Source organism: Corvus moneduloides, chromosome 19 (assembly GCF_009650955.1).
Source record: "Corvus moneduloides isolate bCorMon1 chromosome 19, bCorMon1.pri, whole genome shotgun sequence".
NCBI classification, from domain to species: domain Eukaryota; kingdom Metazoa; phylum Chordata; class Aves; order Passeriformes; family Corvidae; genus Corvus; species Corvus moneduloides.
The window spans coordinates 8,158,607-8,180,235 of record NC_045494.1 but is presented as its reverse complement, the minus strand read 5'-3'; the positions used below and the strand labels follow the sequence as shown (position 1 = coordinate 8,180,235).

Below are 21,629 nucleotides of genomic sequence, written 5' to 3'. Positions count from 1 at the left end.
CTTGGGCTGGCTCCTGTGTGGCAAAAAATGCCCTTGTCACCTGGGGACACTGAGGGGACACTGCCTAAGGATGTGGTGGGATGGGGGTTTTGTACTCAGGACTGTAGAACAGGCTCCAGGGGGTGATGGACCTGTCCTGGGCACATGGCACTGCTCAGGCACCTCTGCTCTTGTGTGTCTGGAGCAGTCCCAGGGCAGGACAATGCACCTGGAACTGATGGACAGTGCCTGGGCTTCGTGTCCCTCGGAGGCTCTCAGCAGCCTTCCCCACTGAGGGCCGTTGGCAGACATGTTTTTCCTACTGCTCCTTTATTTTCTTCTCTTCCATATTTGTGTTGTTCATTTCTTTAAGGCAGCTTTGTGAATGTTTTTTTGTCTTGCTTTGTTGCTGGCTTACTTTCCCCCCCCTCAAATCTTCACTGCGGCATCAGCAGCTTTTCATTGCAGGCCTCGCAGGTGGTGCAAGGGGGCAGGGCTGCTGCCAGGTAAGCTGGGCGAGCTGAGCACAGCGGCTCAGCCTTGTCCTGCATCCTTCTCCTTGTCCTTCCATCCCTCTCCCCCACTCCATGCGCCCTGACCGTGCTGCTGACCTGCTGTGACCCGGGTTTGCCACCTTTATGTTGCAGGATTGAGCTGACCTCTGATCTCACATCTCTGTAGCAAGTACCTTAGGTCCTCGGCCACAAATATTCTTGCAAATCTTTTTGGTAAGGACACGCTGCTGCTTAGAGGTAGTGGTACCACTGATAACACCTGCTCATGTCTGGGGTTATTTTGCTTTCGGGTTATTTTCCAGGGGAGGGCTTGTTCTGAGCTGCAGTTGGTTGCCTGTCCCACCTCCCTCCCCACCTCCCTGCCCTTCCCTCCTCATAACAGATTAATGAGTCTGCTCCCCTCTGCCTCCATCTCACTTTCCATGAGCACTCCAGGGGGAATGGGGACTCTCAGGTTTGGATGCTCACCTCTTCCATCTTGGGTGCCTGAAGCTGGACATCCCACAGCCAGTTCTTCATACTGATTTGGGAAATTGGGGCTGCTGCTGAGTGGGTGGTTGGTCCTAAGGTGTGTTATCAAAGCTGAGACAGGTTTAGTGTTTGCTTTTAGCCCTGTCACTCCTCCAGCTTTCCCAGGAACCAACAGGTTCCCACGGGAAGCAGCTGTAAGCAACATCCCAAAAATGCAAGTGGGTCCTCAGAGGCTACTTGTTGTGTAGTTCACAAGTCTGAATTTTGGGACTCCTTGATTTTGGAGATGCCATGGAAAATATTCCTCACCTGTTGCAGGAGGAGCTGTAGGACTTCAGACAGGAGAGTACAGGCATGCAATAGATTTGGTTATTTAAGCAAAAAACCCACTTCTGTTGTAACCTGCATCCCTGAAGAAGTTGTGCTTGTCCTGCCTACAATTCACTTGAGTCTTGTGGCTTCCAACTGGTGCTAAATCTGGACTAAAAGGGGAAGGAATGTGACCTTTACTGAGTGATGCAACTTCCTGCTTCTAGTGACTTCAGCCTTAAAAATTAGAGTGTTTACTGAGGGAGGAGGACAGTAAATCCTGTTGGTAAATACATCTGCTGGGGTGATGGCTGTGCTTGATCACACCTGGTGGGTCACCAATCCTAGAACAGAAGCACGTAGCCTTTGCCTCCCTGGGGGAGAAAAACAGTCTGGGCAGGAAGGGGAAGAGTGCAGGGGAAGGATGCAGCCCTTGGTCCAGCCAGCACAGCTTATTCCCAAATCCTTCTCTTCTGCACCTGAGGCTTTTGGCCGTCTGTTGCCAGCTGTAGCTGCCACGGTGCAAAGCTGTAGCTCAGGAAGTGTGAGCTGTGGTGGTGCAGCTGCCCCTGCTCAGACAGGGCTGAGGTGTGGGTGTGAGACACAGCCAGGCTGCCTGAGAGGTGGTGCTGTCCTGGCTGGGCAGCTCCTGTGGAGGGAGGAGGGAGGAAGAGCTCCCCAGTAGTGCCTTCAGGGCCTGGCTCTCATGGATGGCTTGGAGTGGTCTCTGCCAGATGCTCTTCAAACCTCCCTTAAGGCTGAAAGAGGTTAGTGGGGATTTTTTCTGTTAGAAATGAATATGGTCAGGACTCTGCTGAGCATTGACAGCTGCAACAAGGCCCCACTCATAATAAAAGAGAAAACAATGGGAGAAATGGCCCCCTTGGGCCTCTGCTTTCAGTTCTCTCTTTCCATGAGGCAAAGCAGGTCCCAGCCAAGCCTTGGTTGGCCTCAGTGATGTCAAGGAGTTGAGCTGTCTGTGCTTTCTCCTTGTCACTCTTGGCTAGGTGTGTTGGCAGGAGAAAGGAGAGCAGATCCCACCTGACAGGCTCTAGAAAGGTCTCTCCTCTCTGTCCTGTGTCTGGAATTGAGGAAGAGGTGGGGGTGAAGAGCCAGATGCTGCCCCATGGCAGATCACTTGAACAGGGTCTGATGAATGGCACCAAACTGCTCAGACATGCTCTGCTGTTGGCAGGGGCACTCCTGGGTGGAGCAGGAGATCCCCCAGACCACTGTCAGCCTCTGGAAGAGTGCAGGGAAGATAGGGATAGCTGCCCAGTTTCCTTGGCTAATGGGCTCAGTTCCCACAGGCAGGTGAACCTTTCAAGGAGCAAACTCTCCTCCTGCCTCTCAGTCCTCTCCTCTTACCTCCTGGCCAGCCACAGATGGGTTGAGGTGACACTGTTTGAATACAGACTGGGTTTAAGCCTAGGGCTCAACTGCAAATTGGAATTCATGCAAGGGGAATTGGATGGCTGTAAATATCAAGCTCAGCCCTTGGTGGAAATTTAGCAATGGAAACCTGCCTCCTCCCCAGCTGGGTTCAGAGTGCCTCTTGGTGATGAGGCACTGAAAAAAACTGGGCTTGGACCCTGGAATTTCAGCAAGGCAGAGTGTCCTGGGTAGACCCTGGTTCTAGGGAATGGCAGAGAGACCTTTCCCTGCTCTGCAAGGCATCCTGAATCAATGTGGGATGCAGCTGTGGCATGAGGGACAACCGTGCTGAAGTTGGAATTTCGAATGAGACAATGTTGGTGATGACAACTCTGGAGCACACAAGGGCAGGAAGCAGCTGCAGGGGCTTAATGACTGTGTTGACAGACCTTGACCTATTTCAAACCACTTCACTAGTGGCCCTCCAAAAATAGGTGGGTGGACAGGGCTGGGGGAGGCTGCATTTCGGGAGAGCTGTCCATTGGCATCTGTCCCTGTCCACCCCCTGCATTGCCATCACATAACCCTGGCTTGCCTGCTCACTCCCCCCTCCATACTGCATGGGGTCTTTCTTCTCCCTCTCTTTTGCTAACCTTCCCCCCACCCAGTGCTTTGCTGTCCTGTCCTGTCCTGTCCTGTCCAGCATGGTGCTTCTTTTGGATGAGGGAAGCTGGTAAGTTTGGGCTTTTTGGGGGGGGGTTTTATTATTTGTTTGCTTCTCATCTTCTGCAGCACGGTAGTCGTCCTGGGCTGAGGGAGGAGGAGTAACAGCAAGGGGTGCAGAGCCCAGGGCCATGGGACTCTGCAAGGCAGGGTGGCCACTGCTTCACCACGGCCACAAGCCACAGGGATGGCACCAGCCATGGGCAAGGTTGCTTTCAGCTGCCAAACACCCAGGGCATGAGGTGTGTTTGCTTCCCACCTGCCTCTTGTACTAAAGGGCACTGTATATTTGGGGATCCCTGCTGAGCTCCCCCTCATGCTCACTCTGTAGGTGCCCAGCTCCACTTGGATGAGGCAGAAGTCTGCTGGTGGCCTGGAGCTGTTCCCTGCCTCCATATCACCGGGAAAATGTCCTCTGACCTATGAGCTGTCAGTGGACTGGAGCCCTGGCCCTATTTATAGTCATGACTGAGTCATGAATCCCCAAAAGCTTTAAAAACAGAGTAACTCAGGGTGCGTCCCTCAGAAAGCCAGGGAACGGGAGGCCAGGAAGCCCCTTCCTCATCTCCTCCTCTCCTGTCCCAGAGAGGAAACCCTTGCAAACTCCCCCGTAGCCTTTGCAGGGTGTGAGTCTCTGACCCTGCCTTGGCATGAGATTTTAGTTGAGACAGCAACTCTGCTTGAGCTCCTGGGGTATTTTTTTGGCTCAGGTCCTGAATTGTCCTGGCTTGTGGCTGCTTCTCTGTGTCTCCCTCACCCAGCGCTCATGACTTGTCTTCATCTGCTTCTGCTTAACCTTGTGCAGCACGGGCAGCTGGCTGTTCTCTGCCTGCTAACTCCTTGGGAGCCCTGCTCTGCCTGCCCTGGGCTCCCCTGCAGCTGGGAGAGACCCAGGGTCGCAGGGAACTGGGGCATCTCACCAGGCTGGGAGCAAACTGGTGCTCAGCGAGCTGGAGAACAAACACCGAGTGATGGAGGAAAGCGCAGCCCTGCCCGGCCGTGGCTTTTCCCACTGCTGTGGTGTTGGCTGGGGTGGTCAGGAGTGTTGCAAGGGAATGGGCACACGACTGATGGATGAGCTGGTCAGGAGCACAAGCCACCTTCCTGGCTCTGTTCTGGCCTTTTCAGCTGTTGCTGCTCTGGCTGGGAAATGTGGGAAGCTTCTGCCTTGAAACAGCTGCGGGCAAGGTCTGCTGGGGGTGATACAGCCCCCGATCCCACTGACTCCCGCTCCTCACCAGCCCTGTCCTAAAGGCAACGGGACTTGTGCTCCCTGGTCACGCTGGTTCTGGCAGGTATTTCCCAAAGCCCAGTGCACCTTTCAACTTCTCTGTCCCACTGGAGGAATTTCAGATTTGTGTTGATGAAGCTCCTTTTGGTACCTCTCACTCAATCACGCTTCTGTCTTCTAAGCTCTGTCTCCCTGGTCTGCATTTAAGTCCTCTCTGTGTTTTACTGATCAGCTGAAGCAATAGGCTCACACTTTTGGGAGCACCAGGAAAGCTTGGATTTAGTGTGTCATTCCTCATAGTCTTCCTGCAATACCTCAAGACTGGGTTATAGTCACCACCAGAGATGAGATGGTAAAGAAACAGGGACAATGGCGATGGGACCATCCCCAGCAGTGAGATGGGAGGGAACTTCCTGGGGAGAACTCAACCACCCATTGCCAGGTCTGCCCAGCACTAAGGGCTTTTGTTCCCTGCTCTTCATCCTCAAGGGTCAATCCTAGTTTGGAGTGAGAAGATTCTGGAGCCAGGTTGCTGTCCACCTTTCTTGCCACGATTTCAGAGCAGAGGACTCATAGTCCTGAAAAGGTCCTGAGCCAGGCAAAGGAGCTGGGAATGCTCCGTGCTTCTGAAAATCATCTTTTTGAGTGAAACTACTCCTGAAAAGGGCACAAGCAGTTACCAGGCATGGTTACAGTAGGATGCTCTGGGCTCTCCTTAGAGTGAGTCAGGACTCCTTTGGAAAGCCATAGTCTATGAATGGGGTAGAGATTTCCTGACAGGCTGTGGACTTTTGCACACATGAGCGATAAATGCACACGGGAATGCCACCAGTAACTCCTGTTTTTCAGAGCTGAGGTGCTGCCTGCTCTCAAAAGCAAGAAGCCTTGTGTCAATGCTGTGGCTGAGCTGGAGTGAGGGAATGCTCCTGAGGCCACCAAGACACACAGTTTCCATGCTACTTTGAGACCTTCAGTTCCTGAGCCGCCCTCATATTCCAGGACCTGCTTTTGTCTGGGCTCCTTTTTCTCCAGCTGTTCTTTGTACAGAACATGTCCAGCTGACAAATCATGCAATTCAATGACTTGGCCATTGGCTTGGGCAAGAACAGAGATACCTGGATAATCTTTATCAGAAGAAATTATACAGCTTCTGGCAAAAAGAAGGCCCTAACCTGGTTTGATTGATGAGCTGCTGCGGGCAAGCATGCAGATCCAAGGAGAATGGAAAGGAGGGAAGAGCCAAGCATAAGCAGTGGCTCAAATCTCTGAGCCTCCATCCCAAGCTAATTAAGACTTTCAGGTTCCATGGTAGCAATGCCAGAGCTTCTCAGCCAGGGGGTTTATATGGCCCCAGTGTCCCAGACAGCCTCATGCTCTTTAGTCCAATTCCCCTCACAGCTTGCTCCAGGAGCAGAAAGGGGTATCCCTGTTGTGCAGGTGGGAATTTCTGGCTCTGATGGGCACCCTCCATTAGGGTCATGCTGGTTTTGAGATCTTCTCACCCCAGCTGTCAGCCTGGCCCTGTGCTGGAGGTAAGTATCCCTGTGAGGGACTCATCCACCCTCTCTTATGTCCCCCATCCCTCCCCACTCCAGCTGTGGCACGCTGGAGGGGACATCCCCTCCTGGGCCCCCGTGGCAACGAGCTTATGCCCTCACACATGAAATCTGATTATGCTTGCGTGACTTGAGCGGGATGATCCGCTCCTCAGCGCTGCGAATCCCGCAGAGTGATTATCCACTCCGGAAAATTTCCTTTCTTTGTCCTAATGGGATGGCCACTGAGCCTCAGCAACGTCGCTGCAGTAACCCCAGTCCCACGTGATGCTTCCCCCGGCATCTCCCATCTGGGATCCGGGTCACTGGCCACGCTCAGACGGCTGCTGGAGAGGGCAAGATTTGGCAGAAGACTGAGGAGGAAATGAGGCTGTTCCTCACCCTCACATTGTGGCTGGCAGGAGTAGGGGACTTTCAAATGTGGCTCATGTGTTATGGACCATGATCCCTGTTGAATCCAGGAGGAACGAGGCTGGGGTGTGTCTGTATGTGTTTGTAGGGGAGGTGATGTGTGTTGTAGCTTCCCTGTACCCCAGTGCAGGTCTCTGTGTGCATGAGCAGCTGTCCAGCCTTCTGCCGGCTGTTTCCTGATGTGGATGGTTCACCCATGAGAGATGCTGGGGCACTAAGAGCAGAGTGTCTGGAAGGTTCCAGCTGAGAACAAGTGACCACCTTTTTTAGCCCCTGGTTCTGCTAACAAGACCTGGAGGGAGTGCCTGGATGTCCCCACACATAAAACACATCTACTCATCTCACCCTCCTTCCCTGGGGCACCGGCAGAGCTTCCCATCGAAAGGAAGTGACCTGCAGGGAGTTTGGGGTTTTTACCTCCTTCCCTTGAACAGACTCATGTGTTGAAAGATTGAGAAAGGTCGAGCTGTTCAGGCACACTGCCCTGTGAAATCAGCACTTGTTCCTGGCTCATCTGGCTACAGGTGGGGAGAGGAATCCAGGCTGGACAAGGGTGCCAGCAGCCCCAGGAGGCTCTGCACAGGACATTGAGGCAGTAACCCCTGGAGTTAATTACTTGGGCTTCTCCAGTTCTTATTAGTAGCTCAGAAGGGTTGTAACTTAGCTTGGTGCCAGACAAGAGGATTTGCACTTCTGATTGGGTTTCGACTATCCTGCTGCAGTTGATGAAGCAAAGTCCTTCTTAGAGGCATGAGGTTTGCAGACAGCAACTTGTCCTGCCCTGAGGGGGAAGCTGCCTTGCCTTCCCCCCAACACACACACCGAGGGCTCCCCCTGCTCGTTTGTGTGAATAATAATGAACCAACCTGAGGAGTAGAATGACTGAAATGATTTCTCTCCCTCTTTCTCTTTGCAGACCTGAAGACTATATGAAGTTGTCCCTAGCCTCCTCCTAAAGGCATCCCTTGGCATCTTTAAAGGCTTGAGAGAAATACCAAAACCAACCAAACACACCCATAAGAGAAATCCATAAACCCTCAAAACTTGGGATCCCCTCTTGTTCTGAAGTTGAGTTCTTCAAAAACTCCTGTCAAGTTTGAGGAGATCCTGTTGTGTGGCTCCATGGACTGGGGCTGGGCCCAAGCAGTGACTTGAGTTGTGTTTGGGGGACTGGGAAGAACCTTCCTCCCTCTCCTCACAAACAAAACCCAAAGTGAACGCTAAATACGCAGCGAGTCTATTAGTTGTGCTTGTTCCATGTATTAGGCCATGAAATCCATGTTGTTCCTTTCCTGGGGTGGGCAAACCATAGCTCTTCTCTCAGACCAGCCAGGACCTTGTACCAGACTCTTGAGTTGTCTTACCCTGGAGCCAAACTCCTCTTTACTGCTGGGGGATGGGAACTGCCTGTGATTTCCAATGTTGTACAAAGCTGCTTTACTCCGAGGGACAAAGCGGGGTCCATGTGAGGGATGGCAGACGATGGCTGGGCTGACTCAAATCTTGCTTCTGTAGTTATTTTAGCAGAGAGCTGATTCTGTAGGTAGACAGGAGACTCAAGAAGTGATGAAGCTTGATAATTTAGCTGCTCCGCTTGTGGTGGAGAGACCACACTTTGGCTGCTGTTAATATCTGCATCCTCACTTTTCCCTGCTCCAGTTCCCAAGAGGAGAGACCCAAGGAGGTAGCAATCGCATCAGGGGTTCCCTCTGGCTCAGGATGAGATAGTGGAGGTCCTGGGAGGGGCACACTCCCCATTCCTCTGCCTGCTTGCTGTTCCAGTGCCCTCTTCTCTTGCTGGTCCACGCGAGCCAGAGCTCAGCGTTGCCCCTCAGCTCTGTCACACAGAGCAGATGAATTTGGCTGGGCACATGCTCGGTTTTAAATCAAACCCAGCTGGTTTTTGAGAGAGAGAAGAGGGTCCGAGTCCTCTAGTGATGTTGTAGAAACACCAGGCTGGATGGGGACGTGCCCTTCAAAGCTTCTCTGTCACTGCCTCTTGGCTAACGCTGCAAACATATCAGAAACCCAAGAGGCTGCTTTTTTTTCTTTTCCCCTTTTTAATTCCTGTGCAGACAATACTTGAAACCTTGTACACAGTTGTCCTTTCCAGCGCCTGGGGTTGGCAAACTCTTCATAAAAGGGCTCGTTTAAAGAACAGCAGGAGGCTTCAGCTTTGGAAGAGGCTGGGCTGCCCCTTCCCAGCCGACAACTGCAAGCGTGTTCAATGGTTTGCATATGAATTTAGGCACATCTGGACGCTCTGCTTCAACATCCCGCTGGTACAGCCACTGTGTCCCCTCGGTGCTGGCTGGCTGACTGTGTCCCAAGCACCCAACTATGCAAAGAATGCCTTATATCCGTTGTGTTTAAGTTACATGGCAAGATGTACATCCAGCAAAGTCGGTAGTTAAGTCCAGATTTTTGCTAGTGGCAGCAAGTCAAACTCTTTCTTCAGCTCAAATGGCTGTCTGGGTATTTTTTACTTCTGTTTGGTTTTGTTTGTTTGTTTTGTATCTGATGGTGGCTCTTATACAAAGGGCTGTAACTCTAGTGGCTTGAATCTGTAAAAATTGCCTTTGTTTGGTCCAATAAACCTTTGAATAGTTTATTTGGTTTGTGCTTGTTCTCCCTCCCTCCAGCAGCTTGTAACTTCTTCCTCAAGAGATTTGTGTTGAAAATCTGGATTTTAGGTTAGAGGTACATTCTGCCCTTCTATGACTTTTACCCCACAAATGATTACATTCCCATAAATGATCAGAGGGAAAATCAGGGATATTCCCTTCTTTTCTGCTGAAGCAACGCAGTGTTGCAGCAGGATCCTGGTCTTGTTTGGCTGCAGAGCAATTAACAACATTCCCAATGCAGAGCTCTGCCCAGGATTTCAGCTGCTGTGGACACGGGTGCTTAGCAGTTCCTAAACCCCAGATCGCTAACATACCTATGGCTCACTGCCCCAAACTAACTGTAAGAGTCTTGGACTAAAATGTCTAAAAAGAGCCTAAGGGAGCTAAGTATGCAAATGTAATTGCCTATGAAGAAGAATTAGGCTGCTTCAAAAATCCTTAATTAATCTGTTTTGTCAGCAATCAGTAAAATCCTGTTTGACCTCCTGAATCCAAGTAGTTTTGAGGACAGCATTTATGAGAAGGCAGAATGATTCTCTTTGTGAATGGGGTATGTTTGATCTGAACTCATCCAAAACCAAACCAAGCTGGAGCACTACAAAGCTGTTTTGCAAGGTCGCCTCTGATAGGAGAAGCTCCTCTTCAAACACAGTTTCATGTTTGTGGTGCCTTACTCTTCCTTCCCCGGCTCTTTTCTCTCTTTATCTTTGTTTTGTTGTCCCTTTGTAGTAGATTATGGAATGTAGAGAAGTAACAGCAGTAACAGCTCTTTTTTCTGTTTTCCAAATGCACAGTCATGATATTTAAATTTGAAGGGAGAGCCAAAATGCATTGATGTTTTGCTTCAGAAAAAGAGAGTGAATATTGTCTGTGATCCTGACTTTGGAGACAAGGAAATGGGCCTTTGGAGAGGTTTCAGCAGTGCTGATGTCTGTGAAATAAGGAGTGAGGGATGCAGACCTGTGTGAGCGCTCCCAGCTGGGATGCACTGCAGACACGGGAGGCCAAGCTGTGTATTGAATTTCTCCACACCAGACTGGCAACGTGCCCTCTGGTGCCCAGCGGTGATCTACAATAAAATATTGATCACTAATGACCCTGCTTCCCTTCCTCTCATCTGGAAAGGGCAGCTGGATGCTCTTCCTGTGAGAAAAAACATTAGAAGAGACAAACAAATTCAGGCTTCCATAACCAAAAGATCCCACATCATTACCAGGATATGTTTGGCCGTAGGACCATTGCATTTTAATTGCAATAGAAAAGAACTGGCAAATGAACTTGCTTTAGCCAGGATCTGCTTTTTCCCTGCCCTGTTTGCTTCAGCAGTGCTGAGAGGACAGGCTGCTGTTCCTGCTTCTGCTGGGACTTAGCCCAGGAGACGGGAAAATGCAGAGCAGGGGCTCAGGAGCATGGAAAAAAGGTTCCTCTGCTCATTCCTGACTCTCTTCCACTGGTCTTGTTCATGGTGTGGTGGCTGCTGGTGTCTTGATGCTGTCCCTTCTTTCAAGCAAAGATTGTGTCCCCATTTTGCCTGTCAATAGTTATTACTGCCCCTTCTGTTTCCAGAACAGCTGATAGCTCGTCCACACAGGCCTTGCAGGAAGACTACCCCAGGTTATCCAGTAGCGTGCATTTAAATGGATTAATTAAATGGTTTCAAGTCCTGTGTGGGAAGATGGTTGTGGCAGGAAAGAGGTGACAGGGTGGCCACGTGGGAGTAAAAGCCAGATTCTGTGGGTTTAGCCCACAGGAGGTCTAAGGGTGCTGAACAAGCAGGATGAGCTGAGATTGTGGCAGGTCTGCGCTCTGAGCTGTCACTGAGTTCTGGCCTCACACTCATGCAGGGACAAAATAAGCCTTGAAGTAACAGGAGCTACATCTGCCTTGTTACAGCCATAAAGCACCACATCCTCATTAGTTCTTTTCATCTCCCACAGGAGGGTCAGGAATGAGATGTGCTAGGCAATAGAGCAGCCTGATCCCAATCAGGTAGGAGTGTGGCAGTGGGAACATTACATCCCTCAGCCTGCCCTGCCTGGAGCACATTCATTGCCCTAAAAGAGGATTCTGTACATCAGTTCATGAGCTACCTGCAAACAAATTACATTCCTTTGCTGCCCTCCCCAATAAAGCCCTGTCACAGTTACCAATCTTCACAGGATGTACAGTGGTTAAGTGGTTCAGGGTATGGAAAAATCAGGATATCCTGTTATGGGGAGAAGGGTGTTAATCATCTACTAGGGGACTGCCTGGGGATTAAAAATCCAGGCTAGGTGGTCCACTGGTCAGCCTCTGCCCGTACAGAGACCACCTCTCTGCTGGACTGGCTACCTGGGTCCATCTCACCATTTGACATTGCAGACAAACTCGAATCCAAGCAAATTCCCCTCTGTGATCTTATCTTCCAGTGGCTGATTAAAGTCATGTCCACACTGGGAGGTACACACACTGGCTCTCTAGTTTTAAGTTAGGATATACATTTAAAATTTAATAGCTACTCCTGAATTACTCTGTATCTGCATCCTTTCATTACAGAAGGAAAGCACACTGTGCTGTTGGATCTTACTCCAGGTTCATTATGGAGTCTGCTGAATTGAGACATGCTGGTCTTACAAAACTCCACATGTCGAGTTATCTTGAAAGTTTGAGCACAGATAAGCCCTAAGGAACTCCAAAGCTGGTGTTAAAGCAGGCTGGTTTATCTCCACGTTTAAGGAGCTGCAGAAAGATGTGCAGGATGATGGGATAGATGGGAAGGGGGAGGAAGGAGAACCAGAGGCTATCTCTGTCTTATCTCCCACAGACAGATTTCCTGCAGCCAGTAAGGTTTGTACAGCAACCTGCCTTTGGCTCTGTGTTTCATTTGACCGTGGTGTTCTTGCTCCTGGACTGGCTATTCCTACTTCTCCTTTTCTTCTTGACAGGGTTCAGAGAGAGCAGCTGGCTGCCATCTTCAGACTGATGAAGGAAAAAAGTGACACGTTTGGAGAGATGTCTGAAGGAGACATGAAGGAGCAGCTCAGACTGTACGATATATAACCTTGCAGCCAGGGGAGGCTGTGCCCAGAAGCCATCTTGGCCCTTATTATGCAGGACACTGGAGGCTGTAGTGCTTTAAAAGTGTCTCAGTAGTTACCTTGCAGTTCCAGTTTGTTTTGCAAACACATATAGGCCTGTCATATGTATTTCAAAAGACTTGTAATTCCTCAGACTTGTAACCATTTTTCTTTGTAGAGCTATCATGTCGTACAGAGATTTTTACCTCTTTCTGGCTGGGTCGTATGTCTCAGTCCTACAAAGCAGTTAAACCCACAACATTTTTTCTGGCCATGCTTTATGCAAATGAACTTTCAAGCCTAGTCTTTCTCAGTTTGATATCTGAAGAAAGCCAAAGATGAAGAGTGTAAAATGCATTAAAATCATAGAATAACTCAGGTTGAAGGGCCCTGTAGTCAAACCTCCTGCTAAAAGCAGCATCAGTTGTGAGACCAAGCTGGATTACTCAGGGCTTTATCCTGTTGGGTCTGGAAAAGCTCCAGAGATGGAGACTGCACAACCTCTCTTGGCAGGGAGGCTTCCAACCCTACAGGTAGAAAACAAACAGCCAAAGGCATCAGTGCTCTGATCCGGGGCGTGCTGCCTCTCATCTCCCTGGAAGGAACACTTCATCCTCCTTCATGCTGGCTTTGTGAAACCAATCCAAGTCGGTTCCGGCTGACCTCGTTGAGCTCATCCTCACGCCTGAGGAAGCAGCAGCAAACCACAACCTGGAAACACAAACGTCTCCTCGCCTCCTGACACGGGTGAAAGGAGCGCAGAAAGGCTGCTGGGTTTATTACAAAGATGGTTGTGTCCACCTCAGATCCTGCTCTTCTCATACAAAATTATGTGGGAAGCTACATACTTAGGAAATCTCTGTGGATTTATCAAGTGTTTTGAACAGTCTTGACCAGCCTTTGGTGGTTTGGATAGAGTAAATCAATGAGCATTCCTAATTATAACTAAATGTCTTCTGGTGTGCTTATCTCTCCTATGAAATCCTGTTAAATACTTTCTTATCAGGAAGGATTTTCTTGGCTTTAATAACTGCTCACAAAGGGAGGCAACATTTTCTGACCCAGTTGTAGGGAATGATCACCTAAAAAATTAGGTTTGCTTTATTTTGTGTAATCCTCTTCAGTCCGAGAAACCTAATATCTCATTATCTGGTTGCTGTCTCCCACTACAGTGTGTTTTATAACAACAGACACTTAGACTTCTAAGAATCATTTTATCTTCTAATTGTTTTCACTTAGATCAAGGCATATTTATAACAAGATCAAGCAGGTTTTACTACCAATCATGGCTTAATATAAATTTAATGTCTCAAAATTACCTCTTCTTATTCAACAGGAATGAATGAAGTGGGAAAAGGAGTCCCATGATGTGGAACATCATGCTAGCTAGCTGTGTCCCTAGGACACAGTTTCCTTTGTCAAGCTGTGCAAAAGGAGTAATGTAGAAAATTTGTCTATGGGGCTTGTCCCTAGCTCAAAACTGAAATCGGGATCTTTTCCAAAACTCTTCATGAAAGCAAGCAAAGGAGAGATTTAGTTGATTTTTAGTCTTTGTCTTGCAGACTTTACAATTTATTTCCAAAATATTTTTATATTTCTTGTTGGGTCTTCTCTGAATAGGAACATTTCTGGGGAAGAAAAAAAATTTCTTCAAACCCTTCAGCTTCAGAATATGCCAGCAATGATAATGCTGCACAAAGGAGAGCAGCTGGAATTAAACCTGTCCTGTCCATAGCAGCTCCGAGCACCATCACCAAAATGTTCAGATGCTGCTGATGACAGAACAGCAGTAAAAAACCTGTTATTTACTAGGCTCAAACTTAAGAAAGAAATGAAGATAAATAAAAAAGACTCTGCCCAAGACATGAAACGAAGGGGTGTCAAGATGTAAAACCCATGGGTTTTGAGCAGGGCATTCCTCCGTATGCATTGGCAAGGTTGTAATGAAGAGGATCCTGCTGGACACATCTGAGTGAATCTGGGGAGGTGGTGGGGAGGGACCTGCAGCCACGGGCGATGTCCTGACTTAACTGGGCAGCTTCTGAGGCTCTTTTGCTGCTGGACTCATCAATATTTATACAGGAAATTTCACCAGTTGCTATGGCAGGATCTCCCCTTTATACAGGAAATTTCACCGGCTGCTGCAGCAGCATCTCCCCTTCTGGGTACTGTCCTCAAAATAACCACAGAATCCCAGAATCCATCACAGACTCATTTGTGTTGGAGTGAACTTAGAGGTCATCTAGTTCCAAACCCCCGCCCCAAAAGGGGATGGTGGCACGGGGGGATCCTTGTGAGGAGCGAAGGCATTGGGGGTCCCCAGAAGATGACAGCACTGCGGCTCCCTCATGAGGGGATGGCGGTACTGGGGGATCCCCATGACAGGATAATGGCACTGAGAGATCCTCATGAGGGGACAGCGACACTGGGGGGCCCCAATGGCTGCACTCAGGGTCTCCATGAGGGAATGGCAGTACTGGGGGATCCCCATGACAGGATAATGGCACTGAGAGATCCTCATGAGGGGACAGCGACACTGGGGGGCCCCAATGGCTGCACTCAGGGTCTCCATGAGGGGATGGCGGTACTGGGGGATCCCCATGACAGGATAATGGCACTGAGAGATCCTCATGAGGGGACAGCGACACTGGGGGGCCCCAATGGCTGCACTCAGGGTCTCCATGAGGGAATGGCAGTACTGGGGGATCCCCATGACAGGATAATGGCACTGAGAGATCCTCATGAGGGGACAGCGACACTGGGGGGGCCCAATGGCTGCACTCAGGGTCTCCATGAGGGGATGGCAGTACTGGGGGATCCCCATGACAGGATAATGGCACTGAGAGGGTTTCATGAGGGGACAGCGACACTGGGGGGCCCCAATGGCTGCACTGAGGGTCTCCATGAGGGGATGGCGGTACTGGGGGATCCCCATGACAGGATAATGGCACTGAGAGATCCTCATGAGGGGACAGCGACACTGGGGGGCCCCAATGGCTGCACTGAGGGTCTCCATGAGGGGATGGCAGTACTGGGGGATCCCCATGACAGGATAATGGCACTGAGAGATCCTCATGAGGGGACAGCGACACTGGGGGGGCCCAATGGCTGCACTCAGGGTCTCCATGAGGGAATGGCAGTACTGGGGGATCCCCATGACAGGATAATGGCACTGAGAGATCCTCATGAGGGGACAGCGACACTGGGGGGCCCCAATGGCTGCACTCAGGGTCTCCATGAGGGGATGGCGGTACTGGGGGATCCCCATGACAGGATAATGGCACTGAGAGGGTTTCATGAGGGGACAGCGACACTGGGGGGGCCCAATGGCTGCACTGAGGGTCTCCATGAGGGGATGGCGGTACTGGGGGATCCCCATGACAGGATAATGGCACTGAGAGATCCTCATGAGGGGACAGCGACACTGGGGGGGCCCAATGGCTGCGCTGAGGGTCTCCATGAGGGGATGGCGGTACTGGGGGATCCCCATGACAGGATAATGGCACTGAGAGATCCTCATGAGGGGACAGCGACACTGGGGGGGCCCAATGGCTGCACTCAGGGTCTCCATGAGGGGATGGCGGTACTGGGGGATCCCCATGACAGGATAATGGCACTGAGAGATCCTCATGAGGGGACAGCGACACTGGGGGGCCCCAATGGCTGCACTGAGGGTCTCCATGAGGGGATGGCAGTACTGGGGGATCCCCATGACAGGATAATGGCACTGAGAGATCCTCATGAGGGGACAGCGACACTGGGGGGGCCCAATGGCTGCACTCAGGGTCTCCATGAGGGAATGGCAGTACTGGGGGATCCCCATGACAGGATAATGGCACTGAGAGATCCTCATGAGGGGACAGCGACACTGGGGGGCCCCAATGGCTGCACTCAGGGTCTCCATGAGGGGATGGCGGTACTGGGGGATCCCCATGACAGGATAATGGCACTGAGAGGGTTTCATGAGGGGACAGCGACACTGGGGGGGCCCAATGGCTGCACTGAGGGTCTCCATGAGGGGATGGCGGTACTGGGGGATCCCCATGACAGGATAATGGCACTGAGAGATCCTCATGAGGGGACAGCGACACTGGGGGGGCCCAATGGCTGCGCTGAGGGTCTCCATGAGGGGATGGCGGTACTGGGGGATCCCCATGACAGGATAATGGCACTGAGAGATCCTCATGAGGGGACAGCGACACTGGGGGGGCCCAATGGCTGCACTCAGGGTCTCCATGAGGGGATGGCGGTACTGGGGGATCCCCATGACAGGATAATGGCACTGAGAGATCCTCATGAGGGGACAGCGACACTGGGGGGCCCCAATGGCTGCGCTGAGGGTCTCCATGAGGGGATGGCGGGAATGGGGGGTCCCGGTCAAGGGAGGCGATATCAGGAGTTCCCCATGATGGGGTGATTGCACTGAGGAGTCCCCGTGAGGGGACGGCGGTACTGTGGGCTCCCCACGGCTGCGGGCCTCCGCTGCCATGGCAACAAGGGACGATCGCCATTAGCCTGATATGTCCCCATTGGGCTCCCGTACGGCAACGCGGAACGGGCTCGGATTGTCCCTGTGTGCCCGCCGTAAACGCCGCGGCGGGGGCGGGGCCAAGAGACGCGCCGGGACGGCCGTTACCCGGCAGCGCGCGTGCGCGACGGGTGACGTCACTCTCTGCTGTGACGTCATGCAGCCGCTACCTGAGTGGAGGCCGCTCCCGCCCTCACAGCGATGGCGGCACCGTGAGGGCCCCGGGAGGGCCCCGGGAGGGCCCCGCGAGGGCTCCGCGAGGGCTCCGGGAGGGTTCCGTGAGGGCCCCGTGAGAGCTCCGTGGGGGCCCCGTGGGGGCTCCGTGAGAGCTCCGTGGGGGCTCCGTGTGGGCCCCGTGAGGGCTCCGATTTTCGGAGCTCTCTAATCACGGACATAGAGTCCGGCTGAGAAGGGACACATTGTTTATTTTGCGCAGAGCGCACGAGGGAGATTTCCACAAATCAAACCGTCCAACGGGTGAAAAGTCACCTCTTTTATATAGTAAAATTCGCATGAACTCGCCTAATACATATTTATTTGGGTGGCTGATCTTGGAACACGAAGTTCTTTTGTTCATTAAGCAGCTTCTGTTGTAGAAGTGGTCGGATGACATCAGTTTACATTTACAAAATGAGAAAATTCAACCCGGGGACAGATAATCTACCTCGAAGATAGCAAGGAGACCCTGTTCATTGTGCACGAGGTGTGAGGTGGGGGTCTTTACAAACCAAGCACACCAAGGGGCAAAAAGTTACCTCTTTTATGCAGTAAAATTCGTGTGAACCCACCTATCCAATTCATTCTTTGCCTACCTAATGCATCATTTATTAGGGTGATGTAATTTTACTCAATGCTTGCTTTATTTGGGTGAATCTTAGAGGACGAGAAACAAAAGTTTCCCTTTTCTTCATTAAGCGTCTTCTGCTGTCGAAGTCACCAAAAGTTACCTAACCTGACGACATCAGTTATGTTTACAAAAGGTGAGAAAATTCCGCCCGGGGACAGGTAATTGATCTTGAAGAGATCATCCACATCTATCAGAGATCTAGGTTAAAAAAAAAAAAAAAAAAAAAAACTGGAATGATTTAATAAAGGAACTTTAGTAGTTGGGGGAGGTGGAGGCAGGGGAAGGAGAAAATGAGCAAAATTCCCTTCTGGCTCCGTAGGTAGCCTTGATAGGGATTTCAGATTTCTTTACAGATCATTTAAATGAGCTTTTTGCATGGGTTGCTTCTGGAATTGGTGGACATTGTGCTCCATGATGTGATTGCAGGTGTTTCCCCACCTCGAGCTGTTGTCAGTTCAGTGAGTTGGGCTTGTCCCAGTGCATCCGTGCTGTTAAAGTCTCTGAAAGAGAAGATGTGAGTTTGCCCTGTCCTTTTCTTGGAAGAAAGTGGGAATAGTTATAGATGGGAAAGGGTGTGGCCCCCTATACACACCGTGAACCCTTTGCTTTTTGCACCTAAAAGGTTATTTTCCACCTTGTGTTGCCTTCTTCACTGCTCAGGGGCATTCTAGGATTTTTTGCAAACTATGTCAAATATTTCAAATAAATTCCTCAGAATAAGCTAAAGGCAAAATTCTTCACTAATACCCACCAGAGGAGAGCAAGCAGGAGTTTCCAGACCAGCTCTGGAGTTAGAACACGAAAAAACACCTCACTCCTTCTTTCCTGCCTCACCTTTCCAGTCCCTCGTGTCTCTTAGTCACTGTTGGCAGGCAGGGAATTAATTTAAAATAGTCTGGATTTATCCCCGTAGGAACAAAGGAACAAAGTTCAAAAACCACGTGGATAATAGTAATCAAGCAGTGAGTGTGGGGCACAAGCAGCTCCTATGCTAAGAAAGCAGCTTCACCTTTACTGCCACTTTTGTTGATGAATCACGTCTTGATGTAAGGGCTGTATAAAAAGCTGTATTCCTCAGCACCGAAGCCTTTTCTCCCTGTATTTCTTTGGAAGTTTTCTGACCAACATAGCCTCAGAGGTGGTGGAAAATGCGCAGTGGTGTCTGCTACCTTCTGGTTGTGGCAACTGAATGGTATTTTGGGTTTTGTAATTCTTTCTCCATAATATGACTAAAGTTTTTCTCACCAAAGTGAGTGTTCATAGGGATTTTGATATGTCCCAGGAATCAGCTTGCTTGTGAGTCCTCTCTAAATATCAAATGAAGCAGCAGAGGTTATGAGTCCTGAAAGCAGCACTAGATGATAAGAATTCCTAAGGATAGGCTCAGGAGATGGGGATGGAGTGCCAGTGCCATGGATTTGAATCAGACTTTGTACTAGGACAGGAACAGAGCAAAACATGGAAGACCCTGTGGTTTGTTTTGTTGGTTTGTTTTTGGTTTTTGTTTTAATTTGAATAGATCTTATTCAGCTCATCCAGTCACTGCATCCCAGCCAACACTTCTGGAATAGCTGTAAGACACTTTTTTTTTTTGCCTAAAGGGGGAATTCTCCTGTCTGAAATACTTTCTTAATTCCCAAAGTAGGTCAGGAATGCAGCCATTGAGGTATGTGCTGTAGTGAGTCACGGAGTGCTCAGCTGTTGGGAATGCTCCCGTTTGTCAGCTGCTAAATTGCACTGGGAACAATAAACACAAAGTGGAAGTATTTCATAGTTTGTTTCATCTTAATTTGTCTCAAAGGAAGGGGATAATTGATTTTGTTTTCCATGAGAAGCTGGTGCCAGACCTGCTGTGGGGATTGCGACTGTTTTCAGGCGTTGAACCAAGTCGTTAGGGATGCTGCTGCAGAGAGAGATGAGGCAGCCGGCTGACATCATCCTGGGGAAGCACAAACAGCCTCACCACATCTCCAATATTGGCAGTGTGACTGGGCCAGGCAGGGCAGGGAGGCTGTGAGCCTCCTCCACGTGCACCTTGGGGACTCACTGCACCACCACTGGCTGTGCCCGTGATAAATCAAGGTGAGGGATGATGAATCCTTACAGTGCCGTCAGTTTTTCCTCCTCTACAGTGGTGAGGAGATGGCAGCTCTGGTGAAAGGAACGCTTGGGGAGAGGTGGTGCTGCCTGGCAGTGGAAAGTGGGGTTCTTTTTGGAGATCTTTGTTGCTGCCCTCCTGGGTTGCTTACCCAACGCAGCCCTACAGTGCTCCCAATTGGAATAAAGCTCCTGTAAATGTGGGGAAAGGGAACGCGGTGGGAGAGGCAGAGCCAGCACTGTTTATCCTCTGGATGGTGCTGTTGTGTTGCACAAACAGCAGAGAGGGCCCACAGAGATCTGAACATTTTAGGTGCTGTTTGCTCCGGGGAGGATTAAGGACGTGCTCAGTCCTTTCCTATTCGCAGATCTCTCACAAATCCTGTATGTTGTGACCCACCTGTTCTCCAGCATTCCTGAGACCAGCTAAACTTAGCTAATGACTGCTGATGAGGAAACTCATATTTTCTGAGCAATTCCTCCTGGTCAGGACCAGGAGGTTTTTTTAACATCTTATTTAAGAGTTCCCTCGATCCCCCAGCCCCCAAGAGTTAAGCTCTGTTTCACCTGTGGGATGAGTATTTGTTGGCTCGAGGGAGTGCACTGAGCTGGGCTGGAGTCACAGGGGAAAAAAAAGCTTCTTTTCAGTCTTGATTAAACTTCCCTGTGAGGGAAGAGAAGGCACATGCCTCTGAGGAAGCATGACATTCCAGAGCCCAGGATCTTGATGTTTGAATGTTGCTTGCCTTCATAGCTCCAGATAAAATCTGAAATAAGTATTTCCTACTGTAATGTCTGTGACCTTGTTCTAATGGTCTCAGAACTTTATTGTTTTGTTTTATAACTCTGTCATAAAGATGTAACTGGAGGAGAGGATGTTGTGGATCACTGCCTCTGTCATTTGTCTTCCTTGTCAACACTGTTATAACCCTTTTTCTTATCAGAGAAGAAACTAGTTGCCTGTACGGTTTAAGATACTGTTTTGTCACTGCCTGTGACTCAGTTCTACTACTGATAATTGGTGGAGGTAGAAATTAACTCAAATTGCTGGTTTTATGGAAGTGGGAGGGTGGTAAAGAAGTAGTGAAAGTGTTTAGTTTGTAGTAAGTAAGGATGGTCTCACTAGTTCAGTAACTCTCCTGGAAAGAGATGCTTTGACTTTGTAGTGCCTTCCAGCATCAGAGGACTGGCTGTCAGTTTCTTTCTTTGCAGATACCCCAAATTCTGGTAGCAGAGCAGAACATAGCAGAGAAAGCTGCACTCTGCTGGCAGCAGCTGTTTCTGATGACCACCACAAGTCCATTGGGTACAGGTAGAACCCCCTGTGTGAGAGCACCTGGCTCAGCTCAGAGCTGTGTCTGGTGTCCCTGGCCAGGCTTGTGTTGGTCCCAGCTCCCTGCAGCAGCTGTGGTGAGCTAAGCAAGAGCTGGTGTCCGGGTTGTGTGCAGGATGTGCCTAACAGAGACTGGCTGCTCCCAACATGGGGGAAAGCAGAGGTCAGCAGAGGGAGTGTCTGACTCTGAGATGCCAGTGGTTCGTATGTGAAGCAAGAAGCAAGTCTTGACCTCAGATGAATAACAGCATCAGATTCATGCTTTAAATTATCATCTTACTGTAACCTGTTTGAAAACAGTAGTGGTTCCCTACTGAAGCACAGGATCTTTTTAATTCCTCCTGTCACCCTGAATTCCCTTTAGCTGCTCCTCTGTTTATGTGGAGCATGTCATTCCATGTCAGCAAGGACCACTGAAAAATCCAGCTGTTTAACTTTGGAGGAGAAACATAGCCCAGCAGGTAATGGAGATGACTGTGACCTTTGGTGGGAAGAGGGACTTAGTGAAGATGGGACTGGAGGGATAAACCAGACTGCCTGGGGAAACATTTGCAAGGAGATGGAATGATTGA

General features: G+C 50.1%; 1 protein-coding gene across 9 annotated transcripts in view; it reads left to right on the top strand.

The window, feature by feature from the left end:
- MXRA7 (matrix remodeling associated 7) overlaps positions 1-13,229 on the top strand; it is a 28,404-nt gene extending 15,175 nt beyond the window's left edge. The window contains exons 5-7 of one of the 9 annotated variants that reach the window (XR_004243834.1): positions 448-485; positions 627-707; positions 7,486-7,504. Coding sequence is in view for 8 of the 9 variants with exons in the window: in XM_032129026.1 (XP_031984917.1) it covers positions 12,121-12,235 (115 nt within the window). In the remaining variant the exon portion in view is untranslated. Of the gene's footprint in view, positions 1-431; positions 486-626; positions 708-7,485; positions 9,181-12,120 lie in introns of those variants that run through there. The other 8 variants (XM_032129030.1, XM_032129029.1, XM_032129033.1 and 5 more) reach the window with 8 other exon arrangements.
- Positions 13,230-21,629: the final 8,400 nt, after the last annotated feature.